The sequence below is a fragment of the Vulpes lagopus genome, chromosome 15 (genome assembly GCF_018345385.1).
Source record: "Vulpes lagopus strain Blue_001 chromosome 15, ASM1834538v1, whole genome shotgun sequence".
NCBI lineage: Eukaryota > Metazoa > Chordata > Mammalia > Carnivora > Canidae > Vulpes > Vulpes lagopus.
In genome coordinates this window covers 39,340,319-39,357,087 of record NC_054838.1, presented here as the reverse complement: position 1 = coordinate 39,357,087, position 16,769 = coordinate 39,340,319, and the positions used below count along the sequence as shown (strand labels likewise).

Sequence of the window (16,769 nt, the reverse complement as noted above, 5' to 3'; positions counted from 1 at the left end):
GGGAGATGAAGCAGCAGACTCCCTGCTGAGCAGGGAGCCTGATGTGTGGCTCCATCCCAGGACCCCAGGATCATGACCTGAGCCTAAGGCAGATGCTTAACCCTCTAAGCCACCCAGGTGTCCCGTTACTGTATGATCTCTTGTGAATGATAATTACATCAAATGTATTGCCAAAATATGTTATTAAGTCATGCAATTAAACAAAATGTTTTGGGGGTTGGGGAGAATGCTTAATGCGTATTTATAATTAGACTGAAAGTTCACAAAACTTTCCAGTATGGAGTGGGGGTTTATCCACTTTTTTAAATGAGAATGTTCGCCTTGTCCCAAGTCCCATGAATCACCTACAGTGTTGTCCAACTATCTCTGTCATCAGTTAAAGCCTGTTAGTATGCTTGATCAAGTCCCATTACAAGGCATTGCTGAAATACTAGTGCTGAGCACATCACTGCCCAGACACTCCATTTGCCAAACACATCATCTCCCAGACACAGTTCCATACACATGCTACCGGCTCTTCACAAATGAGTGGTTGCTGCGGACTCTGGATCCTAGGAGAGAAACGCTGGAGCCATAATAATGATCAAGACTTTTCACAAGTATTGGTAGAGGTTAAGATAAGGGAATGGGCAAACATCCCAGAAAGACTTTGCAGAAGCAATGAAATGTGAAAGATAAGAGGAAAGTCTTGTCATTTCTGAGGGTAAAGGCCTGTATGACACAGGTGTTATGAGAAAAAATTCAGGTTGCGATTTCTTGTCGGGTTAATACCCTTCCCATCCATCTATGCCTAGGCCAGACTGCTTCCATAAAATGTAAATCTTACCATATGTCTAAGCTGCTTGACTTTACTACATGGCTTTTTATACAGGAAGAGTCACACTCCTTAGTGTCATCTTCCCAAACCTTACATGATCTGATGCTAAACATATAGATTGTCCTCCCACACATTCCTTGGATTCTGGTAACACTAAATTCTTTGCATTTCTCTAATCTGCCAATTTTCTTATTTCTGTTCTTTTGTATAACATGATTTCTTTGCATTGGGAATATAAGTGAATAAAACCACTTTGTAACAGTTTTGCTCAGGAAAATTGAAGATGTACACACTTTACAACCCAGACATTTCATTTAGGAAGATGCCATCAGAAAAGAGTATTCATCAGAAAAGAGTCCTGAATATTTGCACTGAGAGAGACATGTTGATAGGAGCAAAAGACAGAAAACAAGCCAAACTCCCACCAGCAGAAAAAAGGAATAAATGCATTGTGTTGTGCCAGCTGTCCAATTCATTGCTTCTCTGCTCCAAATTTACTCTTTGTTGCTGTGCTTTGTATATATATCTGGACTGTTTGAAAATTTCTTTGCCAAGAGGCATGATGTTAAACTTTGTGAGCAGAAGGCATTGTAGACACATTGCAAGAAGTGTCTACTTCCTATCCTTCTTGGTTCATGCAGTGCTCCCATCCCGCAGTGCTCTTATCCTGCAGGGCCCTAATGCTTCAGTGTCCCCATCCTGTAGTGTTCTCATCCCGCAGTGCCCCCATACCGGAGTGCTCCCCTCCTGCAATGCAGGCTACTGTTAGAGCAGTTGGCTTCTTGCAGTTCACGGTAGTCAGAAGTCAGTAACCGAGAGATTCTTTGAACATGGCCCTTGGTTGGTGGGATGGCAGAGTGCCTCTGGCAAGGCAGTTTCCCCTAATCAGCTTCCCACAGTGGCCTAGAGTGTATGCAGGTCTCTGGGGAGTTTTGCAAGTTCTGCTAGCACAGCACTGCAGTGCCTTCTCTGTTGTTCTGTAAGTCCCATAGTGTGGGGGAAATTCTTCACTGGCTGCTGAAATTCTTCTCAGCCCTACGTATAGTGACTGCTCCTTGTATCTGCTATACTTCCATACTTACATGCTCTAGAGTTCTCTTTACCTTTTACTAGGCAGTATCTCATTATTGCAATGCTATTATAACTAATCATTCTTTATATTAACTTTCCCTGTTTATGCTGCTGTGTGGTTTCCCTGTCTTAACTGGACCCTGACCGATAAATGTTATATTCATGCAAGTGAATTGCTCAAAATCAGTGAACTCTAGTGAACCACAGCCACAATGACACATGGATGCACCTTCAAAGGTGAGTGAAAAAAAAATCAATTCTTAGAAAATATATACAGTATGATTTTATTTATAAACAGTTTAAAAAACACAAAGCCAAAAACACATAAGGAATATAGCCATGTGTAGAATAACTATAAGAGAAAAGATTCACAAGAGATTCAAAAAAGTATCTCTGGCTGAAGATGGAGGCACACTGGTCAGTGGTACATGGGGGATTTAAAGATACTGGTAATGTTCCTTTTCTTAATCTGGTTATTTGTGGGGGGCGGTTCTACAAATATTCATTTCTTTATTTTTTTTTTACTGTACATATGTTACATATACCTTTGATATAAATAGGGTATTTGCTAATTTAATAAAAGTAAAAATCCTTTATGGTACAGAGTGACTATATTTACCAGCAGTGTGATTAGACCAGAGTAGCTCAACTAGTACACTAAGATAGTGATCTCTTAGCCCTGGGTGGCCAGGAGGGCTGACATGAGTGCTGAGTTACACTTGATTCCCTATAATGTCACATAGGATTTTTAATATAGTAGATGTTTGTCTTACTTTTAACTTAGTTCAAATTCAGGATAACCTTCTATAATTATAGAATAAAAATTGTCCATCTTTCTTTTTTGATTCATAGGGAGAAGACAGAATGTGAAGATGTGTGTGTATTAGCTTTATTTTTTAGTTTATTTTTTAGAATAAAGCTTTCATGATTCTGAGTGACAGACCATCCCTATTTAATATGAGTTCTCAGAAGAACCACCTTAGGCTACTTCCCTCAGAGTCCCGGCTGCAGCCTGCACAGTAAAGGCTGCAATTGAGATCTGTCTCTTCACTTCTCCCCAGGCCTTGGAAGAATCCACTTTGCTTTCAATATCAAACAGAGCATCGTAAATTCCTGGGAATGACTCCCCTGCATACTTGTTGTGGCTGCTTGGAGCATAGATGATGTGCCTGTTGATAAAAACAGTTCACTGTCCATGGGTTGTCCACATGATACATACAAGAGAAAAACAGGAGCACTCTGCATATCCTGGAGTGCATAATTCTAATTTTATGATTTGAATAAGCCACTTGTCAGCTAAACTTTCAAGTTTAATCACCTCCAAAGACCAATCTATGAAGTATACATTAATCAATTATGTTTTGACTTAAGTGGTTCAGTGCAACAAAAATAACAATGGGAGCCCCAATCACTTGTATCGACTATGGATCATGCTTGCAATTAAATGATTTGCCTAGAATTTTTCTAATTCTTAAAAATGAACTCTACAGGGGAGCTTAGATGGCTGAGCTGGTTAAGCCTCTGACTTGACTCTCAGCTTCAGCTCAGGTCATGATCTCAGGGTCTTGGGATCCAGTCTTGGTTCCATGCTCAGTAAGGAGTTTGCTTCTATTGCCTCTCTCTCCCTATCCTTCTGCCCCTCCTCCCACTTGCCCGTGCTTGCCCACTCTCTCTCTCCCTCTAAAATAAATAAATCTTAAAAAAAAAAACCAACTCTACAAAGTTGATACTAGCATTTCAAAAAGGAAGAAATTGAGATCTATGAGATTAAGTGATCAGTCCTAAGCTACATTGCAAATAAGTACTGTCTTTTCACTATTCCTGAAATGTAGCACAGTTGTGATTATTAAAGTCCCATTTCTGATCTGCCAACCTACTATTATGATTTTCTCTTTAAAAAAGAAGACACACTAGCATGTTAGAATGCCTAGCATAAAGCATGAATAATCATTAAAAGCAACTTTGAAAGTGTAACATGGCCTAGGTGGTGATGTTTTACGTTTTTATGTTTTCATGTCATAGCCCATAAAGGGAAGGATATGCTGCCAAGCAAAGAGATAAAGAAGGAAGGAAGCACAATCATGCTGCCATTGGGAAACCAGTCACCATGTTTGAATGATGTCCTTACTTCTAATTCTGATCCTTTGATAATCCATAGACAGAAAGATGGGGCCATTTCTTGCTAGTCACTGATCTAATTCGTCCTGCAATTCTTAGTAAGATCAATCTAATGTTCATCACTGATATTTATCAGAAATATTTACAGTTGTCAAAAATTAGAAAAAATGTGAATATTGAGAGTACATAAATATATATTTCATACATTTTAAATACATGTATTATGTCTTACGTGTATATATATAAACACAAATATATTTAAAATGAGGGAGGAGCTAAAACTATATGAACCAAATATAAGCATGATTTTATAATTAACTGAGGGAATCGGGTAATTTTTATTTTCTATTTATTTTTTTTTTTTATTTTTTATTTATTTATGATAGTCACAGAGAGAGAGAGAGAGGCAGAGACACAGGCGGAGGGAGAAGCAGGCTCCATGCACCGGGAGCCTGATGTGGGATTCGATCCCGGGTCTCCAGGATCGCGCCCTGGGCCAAAGGCAGGCGCCAAACCGCTGCGCCACCCAGGGATCCCTAATTTTTATTTTCTACTTGTGACTTTGGATCTTCTAAATTTCCTACAATGAACATATATTGTTTTATAATCAGGAGTAAAAAAAGACATTAACAAGAAAATATGTAAAAATAATATATCATTTTCTACATATATTGAAATTTCTATTTGCTTATAAGAAATCAGCTATTTTTTCCACAGTGTTAAAAAAATAAGAAAAAAAAAGATACAATCAAGAGTCAAGAGTCATATTTGTATCCTTACCTATAGAAAGGCCGGTCTGGTAATCCTAAAGGATCAATAAATGCTCGTTCCAAAAACATGAGTTGATCATTCATAATTCTTAATAATATTGGGCTAAACAAGAAAACAAATACCACTGTCACTACATGAGATTGTGTGCAGTATACAGCAAACTAAAAATTCACAACAAAGCTAAAGATAACTAATATATCTTAAATCCCTCTGACATGCAAATTAAGAATAGTGTACATGGTTATTATTAAATTCCTATAAAATACTCTTCTGCTGAGGCTTATAAAACCACATAAAGTTTTATGTGCCAGTTGAGACAGACAGCAGTAATTTGTATTTATTTTGAAATAATAATTGACAAACCCAGGTATTTAAATACAGGCAAGATGTTTTCCATCTTAGGTATCCTAATAATCTACTCAGAGAAGTCATTTCAACATTCAATGGGATAGTCTATTAATGGTTAGTAGGATTCCTGGAAAATTATACATATTTACCAGATGATAGCCAATGTTTTTATTATTATTAAAGATAAACTATCATGAATACAAGAAATGGTGTTTACTTTATCCTTTTAATAAGATTTGAATGCCTGCTATTATCAATTATCAGATACCGCCTGCTTTCACAAAGTTCACATTCCAAAGGGGGGGAATATATTATTGTAATAAGAATGATTTTATATCATTGAACATTTATCATCTTGAATAATTCAACAATGAGTTATTAAATTCAACATATTGATTCTGTTATAACTTAACTAATGAGAACTGTTAAACAATAAGGAACAACAAATCGCTGTATTTAATAATTCAATTATCTCTTAATTTTGTTATATTTTAGTCTATATTTAGCAACTGATTGACTGCTAGGTGCCAATTATTATACTGAGGATTATATAATTTTTAAAAAGATTTTATTTATTTATTTATTTATTTATTTATTTATTTAGAGGTAGCATATGCACTGGAGTCAGGGTAGAGGCAGACAGAGAGGAAGAGAGAGAATCTTAAGCAGATTCTGCGCAGAGCCCAACTCACTTGAGATCATGCCCTGAGCCAGAAATCAAGTCAGACACTCAAGTGACTGAGCCACCGAGACACTCCAAATGGTTATGTAACATTTTCTCTAATCTTCAGAGCAATCCTGCAAGTTGGGCAGGACAAGAACCCCACTCCATAGGTAAGATAGCTAAGATTCAGCAGTTAAACAACTTGCCCAGGTTCACAGCTGGAAACTTTTAGAATGAAATAGAAGCTCAATACTATTATTTCAACTGCACTATGTTGACAAAAGGAAAAAAAAAAACTAAAGGCCCTATAATTTGAATTTAAGCTATCTTCAACATTCATTTATTCAATATCAAGAACTCAAGTTTTGTGGGACAACTGGGTGGCTCAGCGGCTGAGCACCTGCCTTCAGCTCAAGGAGTGATCCCACAGTCCTGGGATCAAGTCCCATATCAGACTCCCTGTGTGGAGCCTGCTTCTTTCTCTGCCTTGTCTCTGCCTCTTTCTCTCTGTGTCTTTCATGAATAAATAAATAAAATCTTAAAAAAAAAAAAAAAAGAACTCAGGTTTTGTGATGAGTAGCAAGGTAAATAAACTCCATGTAGATTTTACCTGTGAGCAGTTCATATAAACTGACAGAAGAGACAGTTGCATAAAACATAATTTCAGTAATTTCTGAACCAAATTCATGACATATTACATCAACAAAAATTCATGTGGACATACACATACACATCTCTCCATCTGTGGATTTCTGCTTTTGTGGTTACTAATGAAAAAACATAATGTTCTTTGTAGAAAACACAGCTTAATTTGAAGTAGCCCTGGGAGGTAAATGCTCAGAACATCAGAGTTAAGTAAAGGGGATCTTTTTATTCCAGAAGCCTCCCTAGAGCAAGTGAAAGACAATGAAGTCTTCAAGTTGAATACTTGAAGGTACCAAGGAGACAACACTCTTTACCCTTTGAAAGATCTAGAGATTGATTCAACAGAAGTAGAAGCACAGAAATATCTCTTCTTCAGATTTTTTTTTTAAGATTTTTTTATTTATTCATGATAGACACAGAGAGAGAGAGGCAGAGACACAGGCAGAGGGAGAAGCAGGCTCCATGCAGGGAGCCCGATGCGGGACTCGATCCCAGGTCTCCAGGATCACACCCCGGGCCAAAGGTAGGCGCTAAACCTCTGAGCCACCCAGGGATCCCCTCTTCCTCAGATTTAAAAGTTTGAGTTGAGACATGCAGTTTACAATTAAACATCCAGTTTAATTTACTTTAGCCAGCATTTACTATTATCATTATTACTATTTACTATTATCATATGCAATGCATTGCTGCAGGTGTTTCAGAGTTTATAAATGGTGTAGAGACACAAACTATACTTCAACTATTATTCAGAGAGGATAAGACAAATACAGAAATACTCAAGGAAGGAAAGGGAGAGAGAGAGTTTTAAGCAGGCTTCATGCCCAGCACGGAGTCTGATGTGGGGCTCAATCTCACAACACTGAGATCATGACCTGAGCCAAAATCAAGAGTCAGATGTTTAACCAACTGTGTCCCCAGGAGCCCCTTGAATTGTTTGGTATTATAATTTGTATCTTTCTATGAGAAGCTCTTTTTTTTCTTTCCAAACTTGAAACTCTTTCCTGAGGAAAAAGTTCAAGAAATGTAAATACTATGGCAAAGCCTAAGAACTCTGTAAATTACTCTTGAAACTTTACAGGTATGTATTTATACTTCTCAAAAGGGGTTTTATTTTTTATTTTTATTTATTTAATATTTTCAAAAATGTTTTTACAACAATTCGCAATGCTACCAGAAAAGTGTGAGAGCATCTGCTCCATTGCACCATCTGGCAGAATGTGTACAACCAAGTTTTAAATCATTACTAAGTTGATATGAAAATAGTATAATATTATTTTTAAATTAGTGAATTTGAATATTTTTCATACCTATTTCTGTACAGATAGTGTCTTCTTTTTGAATTGTCTTGCCTATTGCCAACATTTTCAGCTTTGCTCTTCTGGATTTTCTTACCAATTTTCAAATATTATTTTTATGATGTTTATGTTACTCCTTTTCCATATTTGCTGGAAAAGAGGTTTCCTAGACTTCTATCTTTGCTTTTGATGATCAACAATCATATTAGTAATCATTTCAGTGTTCTCAAACTTGCCTGCTTTGTCATTTCCCTGTTGCTTCCAAACTGGGAATTTCACTTCTCAGAAATTTCAACTTTTAGTAATGAATTCTATACCCATTGCTTACATTGCATGCAATTTGAAGTGAGGTTCTAAACTCACTTTCTTATCAGTTGCTACACGAGCTTATACAACATTATTGTTGAATATGTCTTTCTTCCTCCATTTATTATTATTATTTTAATTTATTTTTATATATCCTCCATTACAAATACACTTTTTTACACAAAAACATTCTTATATGACACTCATCTATTTTTGGACTGTCTGCTCTTATCTTTCTATGTATTTTTGCACCAGTCCCCATAAATTTGATATTTGTAATATAATAATAGTCTTAATATACAGTAGATGTTCACTCTTAAACTTCTATTTTAAAAAAAGTCCTTAATATCCTCACATTATTTTTCTCCCATCTTAAAATTTTATTCCAATTATGTTCACTTCTGTGATTTCACACAGAATTAATCCTAAGTGCTTAATATTTGAAGAAAAATGGCTTCTCAATACTTGTTCTGGAGAAAGAATTTTACCAGGTGGAAGTGGAAATGAACTCTGGAGGTAATGACATTAGAAGAGAAAGAAAAGAAGGTGTGTTCTGGAAGTAGGAGAATTTGGTTGAGGTTGATGGATAGACACTGAAAGAATACGAGACAAGGCTAGAAAAAGCTGAGGTCACTCAGCAGAGGACTTTCAATGCTAAGGTGGGAATTTTGTAACTAGGCAGCTGTAGTAAAGGAGGCACTGGCATTTCTCAGCACACAGCTGCCACTTAGAATATAAGAGGTGGTCTGGGAGAAATATGGTGGCCCTGAACAGGATGCCTGACGGTGGGGAGACAGAAAGGGGCAAAAGACTTTCCAAAGATATTTCAGCAATAAAGAAGTAGTAGAAAAAAAAAAAAAAAGAAGTCAAGTAGTATCTCTTTTTCATTGTACCTGGGATAAACATAAGCATAACTTAAAAATATGGAACATACTTCTTTTTGTCCAAGTCTTCAAGTCTCTCACTGAACTTAGAAGCAATTTCTGTAAAGTTCTTCACAGCAGAGAAAAGTGAATCTGAAATAGAAATCAGGGCCTAATGACGTTGTCCCATGGCTTATGCAAAGGGAACAATATAGGAAGCTGTTTGTTCTCTTCTGCATTTTACAAGGCAATTGTATTTTATATATTATAAGATGAGCATCAGTGAAATGAAAAATACATTTATAGATGTAAACCAAGTATCTGATCACAGGGACTGGCAATAAATAATAAGTGGATAAATGTAAGTCATTACATATTAGAGATTGATTGAAACACAGAGATAATGAATTTTGAAAGAGGAAGTGTAGCATACCAAATGACACGCCGTATGTTTTCATTTCTTGTGGATGTTTCATTGAAATGTTGTAGATTTTGTCAGCATACTTTCTTAAAACTACAGCATAATCTCGACAGTCAAATGGGAGCACAATGGAATTGGCTAGTTCAAATACCATCCCTCCTCGGACTTGGGCCACGGTGAGGTGATACTTAAAAGTTGGATCATAAAACTTTTCCACCAATTCATATGTTTCATAGACACTGTGATACAATGGATAACTCCTGAATTTGTTTGTTTCCTACAAAAAAAAACCACACACACACAAACATATATCTCTTGTAAGACAGCTTATAATAAAATGCATCATACCATATTCACCATAAATATTAGTAATAACTGTTTTGGTCAGTGATGAAATGAAGGGAAGTATTTAAGTACCTCAATAAGCCACTTACTAAGGGGTTAATATTATAATATTAAAACACAGCCCTGGTGTGTAATTTAAAAATATGTGTATGTAACATAAATTACAGTGAAAAATTATCTGGAAAGACCTAACAGTTTTGCCTTCAAGGATACAGGAGATGTGAAAACGTTTCTGAAACAAAGACAAGATGATGTTGCATTTCAGTACAAATAATTTAAGAAGACAGAGAATTGTTAGGGGCCATGGTAAATGAGCATTACACAATATTATATAGGGTAATGCTGCAAATTGTCAGTGATCACCCATGAATGGATGATTCTCTGACAAGCAGTGTGCAGAAGCATGAAGAATCTGCTTGAGGTGAGGTGTTTAGTAGTGGATTCAAAATCTTACCAAAGAGAAAGAATGCTCAGACTTAAAGAAGACACAAAGAAAATACACAAATGACAAGAGGTGAGGACTTTTCAAACTTTGAGTTGCTGATTTATGCCTTCTGCCTGCTTCATTGAGTTGTTTATTTTTTTATTGACATAAAAGAATACTTTATATACCAGTGTGTTAAAGAGGCTGAGATTCTAAAGTGAGACACCTAAGTTTGAATCCGGGCTTTAGAACTTGTTACCAAATGACTTTGAGTGGTTATTAACCCATAGAGTATTAGCTTTTTTTTTTTTTTACTGTAGTATTCTCATGACTAAAACATAGATAATATTAACTTCTACCCTCACTCAACCCTCATCTAACCCTGCCTGACTTCCAACCCCAATGGTATATTAAAGATTTTCTGTGTAGGGAGAATAACTAGAGATTTTAGATCTAAAGACCTACAGATTTTCAGTTGCTGCCTCCACATGGAACAACTAGAAGAGGCATTCTAGATCACTCTTCTCTGAGGCTTCCCATTGGACAAATGCCACCCTTGCATACAAGGCTTCGGTCAGCTATTTATGGACTCACTCCTAAATAAGACAGGTTGCCAAAGATGATCAGGTATTTGATAGCCTTTGACTTGAAAGATACAGACCAAACACACAAACTAAAATAAAATCAACTCAAGAGTAAGGAGGTGGGATGCTTCGGTGGCTCAGTCAGCTAAGCATCTGCCTTTGGCTTGGGTCATCATCCCAGAGTCCTGGGATCCAACCCTGCATTGAGCTCCCTGCTCAGTGGAGAGCCTGCTTCTCACTCTCCCTCTGCTGCTCCCCCTGCTTGAGCTCTCTGTCAAATAAATAAATAAAATCTTAAAAAAAAAAGAGTAAGGAGATACTGCATGGAATGGAGGGAAACTTAATAACAATAATAACTCAATAAAAAATGAATGACAGTTGAGAGAAATATTCCTGATAGAAAAAAAAAAAACAGAAACAAAAGATAAAAAAAAAAAAACATCAGAAAATAAACCCAGATGTTAAACTACTAATTGTTCAAAAAAGATGAAAGAGGGAAGAAGTGATCAAAGGAAAAAGCATTCTCTCCAACTGTTAAGACATGGGTTTCCAGACCAAAGGGCTCACTCTGTGCCCAGCCCACTGGAAGGAAAAATGGTTGTAACCAAGGCACACGTATACACCAAGGACCACATGGAAGATACTAAAACCTTCCTTCAAAAAAAAATCATGGTACTACTGGTGTGAAAACAGACATGTAGATCACTGAATGAAACAGAAAACAAATCCATACATACATGGTCATTTAATCTATGACAAAGGTAGCAATAATGACACAGAGGAGAAAAGACAGTCTCTTATAAATAAATAGTGCTGGGAAAACTGGACAGCTATATGCAAAAGAATGAAAGTGGACTACTTTCTTACCCCATACACAAAAAATAAATTAAAAATGGAAGAAAGACTTGAACTGAAGACCTGAAACATTAAGTCTTAGAAGAAAACATGGGCAGTAAGCTTTTTGACATGGTCTTAGTAATATTTTTTGGACCAATTTCCTCTACAAAGGCAGCAAAAGCTAAAATATACACACGGCACTACATCAAAATAAAAAGCTTCTAAGCAGCAAAGAAAACAATCAACAAAAGGAAAAGGCAACCTACTGACCAGAAGATGTTTTCAAATTATCCTTTAAGGGTTTACTACCCAAAATATTTAAAGAACTTGCACAACTCAGCAACAAAAACACAAACAACTTGATTAAAAGCTGGGCAGAGAAAAAAAGTTGGGCAGAGGACCTGAATAGACATTTTTACAAAGAAGACATAGATAGCAAACAGTTACATAAAAAATGTTCAACATCACTCATCATCAGAGAAAGCAAATGAAAATCACAATGAGATATTACCTCACACTTGTCAGATTGGCTACTTTCCAAAAGGCAAAATATAACAAGTGTTGGTGATGTTGTGGAGAATAGGAACCCTCATGCACTGTTGGTGGAAATGCAAAATAGGGCAGCCACTGTGGAAAACTGTAAGGAGATTCCTCAAAAATTTAAAAATAAAAATACCATACAATCCCACAGTTCCAATGCTAGGTATTTATCTGAAAACAACGAAAATACCAATTTAAAGAGATACATGCCACCCCTATGTTCACTGCATCATTATTTACAATAGTCAATATATGGAAGTCAATATATCCTAAGTGTCCATCAATAGATGAATACATGCACAAACACACACACACACACACACACACATGCATACAAACACACACACACAGAGCACAAAGAGGAATATTACTCAGCCATAAAAAAGAACGAAATCTTCCATTTGCAACATGGATGGACCTAGAAGGTATTATGCTAAGTGAAATAAGTCAGAAAAAGACGAATACCACTGATTCCTTTTATGTAGAATCTAAAAATCAAAACAAATGAAAACATAAAACATAAAACAGGAACAGACAGATATAAAAAATAACTGCTGCTAGTTATCAGAGAGGGGAGGGATTAGAAGGCAGGCAAAATAGGTGAAGGGGGTTAGGAGTACAAACTTTCAGTTATAAAATGACTAAGTCATAGAGATGTAATGTACAGCACAGAGAATATAGTCAATAATATTATAATAACTTTGTATCTTGATAGATGGTAACTAGAAATTGTAGAGATCAGTTTGTGATTTATAAAAATCCTGAGTCACTATGATGCATACCTGAAATCAACAAGATACTGAATATCAATTATACTTAAAAAAAAAATCAGAGCCAAGGGAATCCTAAAGGCTGGAAGACACTGAATGATAAGTTCAAAATTGTGAGGCTACAAGACTCTCAACCAAAAGTTTTGTGCCCAGGCAAACAATCAAAGAATTGTGTGTTGTATAAATATATCTCAGACATGCAAGGGCTTTCCCTTTTGTATGGCCTTTCCAAGAAGCTCCCGAAGGATGTGGTCCAAAAACAGTAGAGTAAACAAGAAAGGGGAGGATATAAAATCCAGGGAAGACAAGATGCAAAACAGGTGAGAAATAAAGGTACTCTTAGACTTCTCAGTGCAAGAAAATTTCACAGGCAAGAGCTGTGCCACAGGAAAAGAGAACCACCAGAGGATCCAGAGGAGTAGGAGAAGAGCCCAAGGGGGAAATAAATCTGCCATATCACCTCATATGTCGGTTTGCTTTGTTTTTGAAGATTTTATTTATTTATTTGACAGAAAGAGAAAGAGAGCACAGGCAGGGGGAGCAGCAGGCAGAGAGAAGCAGACTACCCACTGAGCAGGGAGCCCAATGCAAGGTTCAATTCCAGGACCCTGAGATCATGACCTGAATGGAAGGCAGACACTTAGCCGACTGAGCCGCCCAGGCTCCCTATGTTTGAATATTACTAAAAATTTGTGGTGAACTAGTTATGGATACATGCAGGGAAAAAAAAGATATTCTAATCAATAAGAATAATACAACTACATACTGAGAAAAAGCAATGAGGGAACATATTCAGGAGTTGGGAGAAAAAGTAATATAAAAGAGCTAAATGCCTATATTCCTTAATGACAAGTTAGTGGATAATACATCAAACTGAAAAATAAATAAATAGCAGCATGAACATATTATGTATAAGCATGCAGTGCAATATCAGAAGAAACCAATGAAAAAGCTGAAAACATTTTAATCTGTTGAACAGGATCAGAGGTGACAGGAGCATGCACAAGGAATAAGGGACCACTGTTTTTCATTATACACCTTTACAGAACTGCATGACATTTTATGAACTATTTTCCTATGTTACTTTGGTAAAAATAAAAACTATAAAATTGTCATTATCATCAAGAGTCATGAGAGTAGGGGAAAAATCATGACTTATATATGTGTTCATTCATCCTTGTGCCACATATCATAACTTTCCTGTTTAATGAGTGGAGACAGAATGAGATAAAAATCCAAATATTTGCTGGTCTGGATACTAATTAATTTGGAATGATAACAAGTAGGGAGGAGTCAAAGACAATTTCTACATTTCTAGTGTAAGTAAGTGGGTGAAAGCAATGCCACCTAACGAAACAGAAGATATAGTTAAGGGAGCAGGTGAAAGTTCAAGTCATAAGGCTCAGGACACCAGATGCAGGCACCAGCCCAAGTAGTAGTACCACCACCCACCACCTCAACCACTTTTGCTTTATTTATTTATTTAAAAAAAAAAAAACTCTTTTTTTTTCTTTTTTTTAAATTTTTATTTATTTATGATAGTCACAGAGAGAGAGAGAGAGAGAGAGAGAGGCAGAGACACAGGCAGAGGGAGAAGCAGGCTCCAGGCACCGGGAGCCCGACGTGGGATTCGATCCTGGGTCTCCAGGATCGCGCCCTGGGCCAAAGGCAGGCGCCAAACTGCTGTGCCACCCAGGGATCTCCCCACTTTTGCTTTAAATTCCTCAACTTCTTCAGTGCTTAAGTCACCTTTTTTTAAATACAGAATTATTTTTTTAAACGATTTATTTATTTATTTATTTATTTATTTATTTATTTATTTATTCATGAGAAACACACACACAGAGAGAGAGAGAGAGAGAGAGGCAGAGATGCAGGCAGAGGGAGAAGCAGGCCCCATGCAGGGAGCCCGACGTGGGACTCCATCCCGGGTCTCCAGGATCACGCCCTAGGCTGCAGGCAGCGCTAAACCACTGTGCCACCGGGGCTGCCCAAATCCAGAATTATTTGTATAGCTAAAATATATTCATAAGTAATCTTGAAAAACTTACTGACAGACTTACCCAGTTTTTAGTGTATCGTGCTCTGCCTGAAGAAATGCCAAGTCTTTGGAAGAACACCTCAAAATCGTTACCAGATCCCAACTTACTAATTCTTTTAGGGATAAAATACAAGAATATTTTAGTAGCTTCTTCAGTGAGTACAAATTAAATATTAATTAAACTCCATTCTTGCTCTTATAAATAAACTTTAGTTTATAAAAATCACCTTAGACTAGCAACAATAACTAGAAATAATGGAGAGGTCTATCAATTCTGACCACAGAGTATCTACTTCCCTAAGACTGTTGTGGGTAGTAGTAACCATTGTTCTTTTCAGTTCCTAGACCCAATTCTAACATGTGGAAGGGGATGTGTGGTGTTTCCACATACCAGGGACAAGCAATTCTCTGGGACACCAGCTGGGTGTCCTCCAATTCAACTCAATTCTGAACCTGAAGACAGTAGCAGATTCACAGGTGAAGGAAGGGCTTGGTCCCACAAGACTGTCCCTCCACAGATTTCAGAAGCCAATCACAAACCCAGGTTGTTATCTGTGGATTTGACAAACAGGCTACAGATTGGAGATTCCCAAGTTCCTTTCCTTGGGTTTGATTAATTTGCTAGATCTGTTCCCAGAACCCAGAGAAACATTTTACTTACTAGATTGCCAGTTTATTATAAAAGGATATAACTCATAACAGCCAGATGAAGGAGGTACAGAGAGCAAGGTGTGAGGAAAGGGTGCAGAGTTTTCCATGCCCCACTCAGGTGTGCCACTCCGCTCTAAGTGCCACGTATCCACCAACATGGAAGCTCTCTGAACCTTGTCTTTCTAGGTTGGTATGGAGGCTTCATTACAAAGGCATGATTGATTAAATCATTGGCCACTTCAGATTAATTCAACCTCTGCATATGTCCTACCCTTCTAGTTATATGGTTGGTTCTCTGGGCCCTCAGCCCCCCTCCTGAGGTGGGGTCCAAAGGTCACCCTGTTAATATAACAAGAGACATCCATGTCTCTTTCATCACTTAGGAAACTCTAAAGATTTTAGGAGGTTTCTGTGCCACAAAAGGCGCCAAAGATAGAATATATACTTCTTATTATAAATCATGATATCATACTTGCATAAGTTCCTTTTTATAAAAAGATTCATTAAGTTGGAAAGTATTTCCCCTCATTAATTTAATCATCTGTATTTGTTGTTCATGATAAAGTTAAAAGAAGCAGATATTTTTAGATAAATCAGATGTAAATCATACCTTAAGAATTTTTAATTATTCATACTCTTAATAGCCATAATCTCATCTATAATCAATCTGTATCTCTGAGATATTTATTCCTTGAACCTTGCTTATGAAGGACACGACCTGAAATGAGTCTATATTTTTCTTAGAGTAACCAAAATATTTTTTAACTGTATGATATTCAGAAAAAAGAAAATGTATCAAGTAACTAGTGGACAGAAATGTGAGGGGAACTACTTGTCACCATTATAACTTTTGACTTATGAACCACACGTATATATAATGCCCGCTCAAAAAAGAACCATTTTTTGATGGCCTACAAATTTAACTTCCAAACACATAGCAATACTTTGGAACCAAAGCATTGCCTTCCCTCTACCACTGAAAGAAAATACACTTTTATTTTCAACCCAATCCCATAGTATATCTAGTAGAGAGTCTTGTTTGTTTACCTGGGCTTGCCACTGAACTCCGGTGAAGGACTTTTTTCATTCCAACTCTCATAAAGAGATTTGCCTTCAAAGCCTTCATCGGGGCTTTGGAGCTGCACAAATTAAAAGGGGAAAAAAAGAGAATACTTATAAATCAGATATTTTAAAATTTAAATGTCCATTAACCAGGGAAAGAATAAACTATATTCAGCAAAACAGGTGATACAATTCA

At 36.7% G+C, this 16,769-nt stretch overlaps 1 protein-coding gene across 1 annotated transcript in view; it reads right to left on the bottom strand.

The window, feature by feature from the left end:
* Positions 1–2,156: 2,156 nt before the first annotated feature.
* The window catches only part of LOC121476478 (glutamate carboxypeptidase 2), a 66,081-nt gene continuing 51,468 nt past the window's right edge, over positions 2,157–16,769 (bottom strand). Inside the window, exons 14-19 of the mRNA XM_041730528.1 lie at positions 16,559–16,650; positions 14,883–14,973; positions 9,332–9,596; positions 8,970–9,051; positions 4,787–4,879; positions 2,157–3,057 (exon numbers count right to left, since the gene is read on the bottom strand). Coding sequence (XP_041586462.1) covers positions 2,868–3,057; positions 4,787–4,879; positions 8,970–9,051; positions 9,332–9,596; positions 14,883–14,973; positions 16,559–16,650 — 813 coding nt within the window. The 3' untranslated portion in view covers positions 2,157–2,867. The remainder of the gene's footprint in view (positions 3,058–4,786; positions 4,880–8,969; positions 9,052–9,331; positions 9,597–14,882; positions 14,974–16,558; positions 16,651–16,769) is intronic.